We start from the raw sequence: 8,626 nt of genomic DNA, 5'->3' as shown, positions 1-8,626 counted from the left end.
AGATGAGTGAGTGCCTCTTGTGCTGCCTCACTTTTTTGAAAGATTTCAATTTTTATTCCATCAATTCCTGGTGCCTTGTTCTTTGCCAATTCTTTCAATGCACTTTGGATTTCCTCCCTGAGTATGGTATCTTGTTCATATGGTATCTCTTGAAATGGTTGAACATTAACCATTTCCTTTTGATACAATTATTCTGTGTATTCCTTCTATCTTCTTTTGATGCATTCTGCATCATTCAATAATTTCCCCTAGAATCTTTCAATAAGGAAAGTCGAGGCTTGAATTTTTTCTTCAGTTCCCCCAGCTTGAGAAATGCTGACTGTGTTCTTCCCTTTTGGTTTTCTAGTTTCAAATCTTTGCATATTTTATTATAGTATTTGGTTTTATCTTCTCGAGCTGATCTTTGAAATTTTCTGTTCAGCTCTTGGACCTCTTCAATTCTTCTATTTGCTTTAGCTTCTCTATGCTGCAGAGCAAGTTTCAGAGTTGCTGTGATTCTGAGGGCTATGCCACCGGTATTTTAAATAACTGGCAGAGTCACCCACGGTGGACAGGTTTCAGATGAGCTTCCAGACAAAGACAGATTAGGAAGAAAGAATGACAAACTACTTCCGAATTGCTAGCCACTGAAAACTTTATGACTAGCAGAGAAACATTGTCATATACAGGACTGGAAGATGGGAAGGCACTCAAAATGTGACTGGGGAAAAAAATGCCTCCTCAAAGTAAGAGTTGACCACGATGACCTGAATAGAGTTAAGCTCGGGGGAGAAAAGCGCACAGAACCTTCATTTGCTGATGGGCCACAACTGAAAATGAAGAAAAACATCTGTAAAAATCCATTGAAAATTGGAACATGGAATGTACAAAGTATGAATCTGGGAACATTGGAAGTTGTCAAAAATGAAATGGAACGCATCAACATCGATATCTTAGGCATTAGTGAGCTGAAATGGACTGGTATTGGCCATTTTGAATCTGACAACCACGTGGTTTATTATGCAGGGAATGACAAATTGAAAAGGAATGTGTTGCATTCATCATCAAAAAGAACATATCCAGATCAGTCATGAGGTACAATGCTGTAAGTAATAGGATATCCATGCGCCTACAGGGAAGCCCAGTTAATACCACTATTATTCAAATTTATGCACCAACCGCTAAAGCCAGTGAAGATGAAATAGAAGAATTTTACCAGCTTCTTCAATATGAAATCGATCAAACATGCAATCAAGATGTATTGCTCATTACTGGTGATTGGAATGCAAAGGTTGGGAGCAAAAAGGAAGGACCAATAGTTGGAAAATATGGCTTTGGTGATAGAAATGATGCTGGAGAACGAATGATAGATTTCTGCAAGACAAATGATTTATTTCAAATACCTTCTTTAGACAGCATGATGGACCTCGCCAGATGGAACACATAGAAATCAAATTGACTACATCTGTGGAAAGAGAAGATGGAAACGCTCCATATCATCAGTGTAAACAAGGCCAGGGCCAGACTGTGGAACAGACACCAGAATTAGATTGGGCTAAATCATAATGGAGAAAGAAAAATGAGTATGAGTATGTTTTATCCAAATGTTGGCAAACTTTTTTGTAAAGGGCCAGTTCGTAAGTAGTTTAGACTTTGTGTACTATGAGATCTTTGTTACGCTTCCCTCTGCTGCAGTAGAGCAAGAATAGTCACAGATTATATGTAGGCACGTAGATGCATGCAGCTGTTATTCTAATAAGACTTTATATATGGACACTCAAATTTGAATTTCATATAAAAAATGTCATGACATTTTTTTTCAACCGTTAAAAAATATAAGCATCTTTTAGTTTGGGGGTTCTAAAAACAAAACAAAACAGATTAGCTCAGCAATGAGCAATTTGGATTTTCAAATAAAAAATGCAACACCATTTACATTAACTCTAACAAAGGATAAATGCTAACAAAATATATAAAAGTCTATTTAAGAGAAACCATGAAATTAACAGGTTCAAAGATTTCATTTTTTATTGACAGATATTCCATGTTCATAGATAGGAAGACTTAGTACTACTATGTCATTTGTTTCCAGCTTTATCTTTAGATTCAGTGTAATGCCTGTTAAAAACCTAGCAAATTACTTTTTAAATATCAAAAATCAGATTCTACTTTTAGGTCTGGGAGGCCCTTTCCACAGCAGGTGTCATGCTTTACTGGGCTACGCTTTTGGGTTGCTGTTTCTAGAATCAGCCCAGACAACTGTTTTTTGGCCGTTGGTTCTTCTGAGTACAAAGCTGACTTCTTTAACCTCACCCAGGGCATGATCGTAAACCACATTAACTATTGCATAGCTATCACAAGCTTTGTTAATCTGATGGGGTTTTCTGCAGATAGCAAATATATCCAGGTGTCAACAGGAACCTGTAGGCGTCAGGTGCATGAGGTGCCCTGGGGAAGCAGGTAACTGATGTCATGTCATTGAGAAGCTCACCTGGGCCTCTTGAACAAGCAATCTGAAGATGGAGTTACTGGAATCTGGCCACGAAATGCAGAAGACCAAGCCGGATGTCAGCCGACATCAGCCATGACTGACGGGGCCTGAACACTGTCATAGGAGATGACTTTGGACTGCTGAAGTTCTTTGATTTCCCAGGCACAGAACATTTTGCCAAACATAAGCATTACTTTGGACACTTGGCTCACGTGACAAACATCCGTTTCTGTCAGGATGACAAGTACGAGCTCAGCACTGGAGAAGAAACCTGTAGTATATTTGCATGGTGATGTCCGTAAACACCAGAAACCTTTTGCATTTCTGCTGCTGCTGCTACAACCCAGCGGCCAGAAGCAGTGACGAGTAGTCCCCCCAACCCCCTCCTGACTGCTGGGAGTGCCTGCCATACTGGGGGACAGCTCAATCTCAGAATGCACAACACTATGACTCTCTTTCCACAGGATGGACTCTCCAAAGCTGTGGTGCCAACAAGGAAGGTCAAGTTCTATGATGTTAAAACTAATTGCCTCTGTTCCAGAGACAGAAAAAACTATATAAGTAAATAGGCATACACAAAATAATGTAGCCTACTGACAAAACTGAATGCTTCACTTACCCTAGCCAATATGTAGCTTTACATTTGCATCAAAACTTAAATTTTTATGTACTTAAAGAATCATAATATACTGAACAAGACAATTTAAGTTACATGTCGAAGTAATAGAAATAATTGGTTGTCTTTTTTCTGTATATTTAGAGTTCAAAAACCAAATGAGTCATTTATAAGTAAGTTGTTAGTGTTGTTAGTTGCCATCGAGTTAGTACCAACTTAGAGCAACCTAAAGCACGTGAATGGAACACTGCCCGATCCTGGGCCAACCTCACTACTGTTGCCATGCTTGAGTCCATCGATGCTGCCACTTGGCCAGCCCATCTCTTTGGGGTCTTCCTCTTTTTCTCGGACCCTCCACCTTACCAAACATGTTATCCTTCTCCAGCGACTGGTCCCTCCTGACAATTTGTCTGAAGTGTGAGAGACAGAGTTTGGCTATCTTGGCCTCCAAGGTGCACTCTGGCTGCACTTCTTCCAAAACAGATCTATTGGTTCTTTTGAGAAACTTGATTTTTCAATGCTTCATTTCCAGAGTTTTCGATTCATTAACTGCCTTTGAAAATTTCCAGTTGTGTGGACTCTCACCTTCCATAAAATCATCTATTTTCTATGTATGGTGCTAAAATGTTGAAACTGAGGAGGGCTACGGGACCCTCAGCAGGGATAGTATTTGTCACTCATGTCCTATGTTTATGTCAAGGCTTTCACAATGAAGGGCATGAGTTTCTTGCTTGGGAAATTGTGAATGCAGGAAGGTGAACAGCAAAGAAGCTCAAGTTAAGGAGGCAGGGGCTACAATGACTTTTCATTCAGTGCCAGAAATGCAAAATCCAAAATAGAATTCAAACAAAGCAAACTTTTACAAAAAGGGAAGCAAAAACACAACCCCAAAAAAGCTCAAGTGGGTCTAGGAGGGTAAGCTTACTTTTATTTTTCTTGTTAATTCTTAAAATGGTAACAACTGAGGTAACCTGAGGATTCACATTAGATTACCACTTTCATGGGGTGCTGACTTCACAGCATTGATTTGCTTCATGGTGAGCTACAGGTTAAGAAGAAAAATCTCTGCAAAACCAATTCCAATTCCTAAGCCCAAGCCATCTTTGATCAAAAGTATAAAACAAAATAATTTAGAATAGAGTTTGTTCTATAATAGGTGATTTGGGTGATATTAGTCAGGAGAACACCATACATTACCTCAACCGCACTTTACTTATCACTGACCACAGGATACCAACAGCGTAGGCGTTGAATGGAAGGGTGGTGAGGGACTGGTGACCCTGAGCACACAGACTCTGAGTAGGCTGTCCAGTCTTGGTCTTAAACTGTTGATGATTTGCTCCTAGGTAAACAATTTCCTTGTTCTTGCAGTCAATCATTTTCAGTTAAAGAATAGATTAACAGTTACCAAAGAAGTGCCTCAGCATTCTAAATGAATGCTTTTATATGCCATTTTATTAATGCTTTACATTAATCCACAACCACTCATTTGTCAGTTTGTCGTACTGTGGTTGCTTGCATGTTGCTGTGATTCTGGAAGCTGTGCCACGGCTATTTTAAATACCAGGAGGGTTGCCTATGGTGGACAGGTTTCAACTGAGCTTCCAGACTAAGACAGACTAGGAAGAAGAAGAGACAGACTACTTCCAAATATTGAATCACTGAAAACCTTATGAATAGCAGTGGAACACTGTCAGCACCAGAATATTGAGTAGGAAACATGATGAAGAGCACCAGAACATTGTCACATACAGTGCCAGAGACCTGCTGTGATGCTGTGGGTTAATGTGCTGGACTGCAAAGCTGACTTGGACTGCAAGGTCAGTGGTTCAGGCTTATCAGCTGCTTCTAGGAAACCCTGTACAGGGTCGTTGTGGGTCATAGAACTGACTTGATGGCACTTAACAACAACAACAACAATGTAGCCTGGAAGATGAGCCCCTGAGCTTGGAAACCACTCAAAATACAACTGGGGAAGAACTACCTCCTCAAAGTAGAGTTGACTGTGTCAACATGAATGGAGTAAAGTCTTTGGAACTTTCATTTTCTGATGGGGCACAATTCAAAAAGAAAAGAAACAGCTGTAAACATTGATTAATAATCAGAACATGGAATTTATGAAGTATGAATGTAGAAAAATTGGAAATTGTCAAAAAAGAAATGAAACATGTAAACACTGATGTCCTAGGCATTAATGAGCTGAAATTAACTGTTATTGGCCATTTCGAATCTGATAATCACATGGTTTACTATGTTGGGAATGACAAATTAAAGAGGAATGGCGTTGCATTCATCATCAAAGAGAACATCTGAAGATCTGTCTTGAAGTACAACACTGTGAGGATAATGGCCATATGCCTATAAGGAAGACCTTTTCATACCACAACTATTTAAATTTATGCACTAATCATTAAAGCCAGTAATGATGAAATAGAAGAATTCTGTGAACTTCTTCAGTTTGAAATTGATCCAACATGCAATCAAGATGTATTGATAATTACTGGCAATTGGAATGCAAAGGTTGGAAATAGAATCAGTAGTAAAGTATGGCATTGGTGATAGAAATGATGCTGGAGATCGCATGTTATAATTTTGTAAGACCAATGACTTATTCATTGCAAACACTGTTTTTAAACAACACTGTTGTTGTTGTTGTTGTTAAGTGCCATCAAGTCACTCCCAACCCATAGCAACCCTGTATAGACTTTCCGAGGAGCAGCTGGTGAACCTGAACCGCCGACCTTGTAGTTCAAACCGATTTTGCAGTCCAGCGCATTAACACACAGTGCCACACCAGTATTTCTTAAACAACATAAAAGGTAACTGTGGATCTTACTAGATGGGATACACATAAATCAAATGGACTATATCTTTGGAAAGATACAGTTTAAAAGCTCCATACCATCAGCAAAAACAAGACCAAGGACAGATTGTGGAACAGACTATCAGTTACTCATATGCAAGTTCAGACTGAAGCTAAAAAAAATTAAAACAAGTCCACAAGAGCTAAAATATGATCTTGAACATATCCTACCTGAATTTAGAGATCATCAGAAGAAGAGATTTGATGCCTTAGATACTAAAGACTGAAGACCAGAAAAGTTGTGGGATGATATTAAGAACATTGTTGTTGTTAAGTGCTGTCGAATCGATTCCGACCCATAGCAACATTGTATAGAGTTTCAAAGGAGCAGCTTGGTGAGCTTCAACCACCGACCTTGCAGTTTAAACGACTTTGCAGTCTGACGCATTAGCCTGCAGCACCACACCAGGACTCCATCAAGAACAATATACAGGAAGAAATCGAAAGGTCATTAAGAAGAATAGAAAGAAGGAAAAGACCAAAATGGATGTCAGAAGAAACTCTGAAGCTTGCTCGCCAGTGTAGAGATGCTAAAGCAAATGGGAAAAATGAGGAGGCAAAAGAGCTGAATAGAATATTTCAAAGATCAGCTAGAGAAGACAAAGCCAAATACTGTAATGAAATGTGAAAAGACGTGGAGTTAGAAAACCAAAAGGGAAGAATGCACTCAGCATTTCTCAAGCTGAGGGAACTGAAGAAAAAATTCAAGCCTCGACTTGGCATATTGAAGGATTCTGTGAACAAAACATTGAATGATGCAGAAAGCATTAAAAGAAGATGCATGGAGTACACAGTCACTATACCAAAAAGAAAATGGTTGATCTTCAACCATTTCAAGAGGTAGCAGATGATCAAGAAAGCGTCAATGATACTGAAAGAAGAAATCAAAGGTGCACTGAAGACATCAGCAAAGAACAAGGTTCTAGGAGTAGATGGAATACAAATGGAAATCTTTCAACAAAATGTAGCACTAGGGGCACTCACTCATCTATGCCGAGAAATTTGGAAGACAGCTACCTGGCCAGTTGACTGGAAGAGATTCATATTTGTGCCGGTTCCAAAGAGATGTGGTCCAATGGGATACAGGAAGCATTGGACAATATCATTAATATCACATGCAAGTAAAAATTTGCTAAAGCTAATACAAAAATGAGTACAACCATACATTGACAGAGAACTTCCAGAGGTTCAAGCCAGATTCAGAAGAGAATGTGGAATGAGGGATGTCATTGATGACATCAGATGGATCTTGGCTGAAAGCAGAGAATACCAAAAAGATATTTATGTGGACTTTATTGACTATGCAAAAGCTTTTGATTGTGTGGATCATGACAAGCTATGGACAGCATTGCAAAGTATGAGTATTCTGGAACACTTAATTGTGCTCATAAGCAATCTGTACATAGACCAAGAGGCAGTTGTCTGAACAGAACAAGGGAACGCCGAATGATTTTAAATTAGGAAAGGTGTATGCCAGAGTTGTATTCTTTTACCATACTTACTCAATCTGTATAGTGAACAAATAATCAGAGAAGCTGGATTATATAGAGAAAAACTGGCATCAGGATTGGAGGAAGGCCAAGTGGTTTAAAATTAGGAAAATGAAGGAAAATGTGGCATCAGGATTAGAGGAAGACTCATTAACAATATGTAGATGATACAACCTTGCTGAAAACAAAGGAGACCTTCAATATAAAGAAAACAAAATCCTCACCACTGGATTGATAAGCAACATCCATGTAAGTGGAGAAAAGATTGAAGTTGTCAAAGACTTCAGTTTGCTCAGATCAACCATCAACAGCAAGCAGGAAGGAACCTAATATGTATTGCATTAGGCAAATCTGCTACAGAAGACCTCTGTAAAATGTTGAAGAGCAAAGATAATCAGTTTGAGGACTAAGGTGTTCCTGTCCCAAGCAAGCCATGGTATTTTCAATAACATCATATGGACAGTGAATAAGACAGTAGAAGTATTGGTGCATACGAGTTTATGGTGTTGGAGGAGAATGTTGAAAGTACCTTGGAGTACCAAAAGAACAAACCATTCTATGCTGGAAGAAGTACACCCAGGATAGGATGACCCTTGGAAGCTAGAGTGGCCAAACTTCATCTCTCAAACTTCAGACATATTGTCTCCAGTCCCTGGAGAAGAATATCATATTTGGTAAAGTGGAGGATTGAAGAAAAAGAGGAAGACCTCCCAGTGATTTGGACTGGCACAGTGACAGGAGCAATGGGCTCAAATGTAGGAACGGTTGTGAGGTTGGCACAGGACCGGGCAGTGTATCATTCTGTTGTGCATGGAGTCACTGTGAGTTGGTACCGCCTCATTGGCACATAACAACACGAACCCACTGATAGGTAGCTTTCTGGACCCACAATCTTAGTCTCTATGCAGTCCTAATTCTGTGTTCAGTTTCCTCTAACCTTGAGACTGTTGATGCTGAGCGATAACTATGTTTGCCTGTATTGTACTACTGACCTTGCATACTAGTTGACCTGCATTGAAACAGCTACGTAGAAGAACAATGAAATGACCAGTGGTGATATGTTCAACTGTATTTAAAGAGCACTAGATAGCCAGCCAGCCAGTCTGTGGGTCAAGAATACTTCTTTTTTTTTTAATTGTGAATTATATGATAGTTTACATGGGAGAACTTTAGTTTTACATTCATTC

The 8,626-nt window shown here is 39.3% G+C and overlaps 1 protein-coding gene across 10 annotated transcripts in view; it reads left to right on the top strand.

The window, feature by feature from the left end:
- Positions 1-8,626, top strand: part of ABI2 (abl-interactor 2) — a 140,172-nt gene that overhangs the window by 56,853 nt on the left and 74,693 nt on the right. The window contains exon 3 of one of the 10 annotated variants that reach the window (XM_006861967.1): positions 6,948-6,961. The exons of the other annotated variants lie outside the window; for them this stretch is intronic. Coding sequence (XP_006862029.1) covers positions 6,948-6,961 — 14 coding nt within the window. The remainder of the gene's footprint in view (positions 1-6,947; positions 6,962-8,626) is intronic. 10 annotated transcript variants of the gene reach the window in all.

Source organism: Chrysochloris asiatica, unplaced genomic scaffold (assembly GCF_000296735.1).
Source record: "Chrysochloris asiatica unplaced genomic scaffold, ChrAsi1.0 scaffold00045, whole genome shotgun sequence".
NCBI classification, from domain to species: domain Eukaryota; kingdom Metazoa; phylum Chordata; class Mammalia; order Afrosoricida; family Chrysochloridae; genus Chrysochloris; species Chrysochloris asiatica.
The sequence above is the reverse complement of the archived record's forward strand: the minus strand, read 5'-3'. Positions and strand labels throughout refer to the sequence as shown.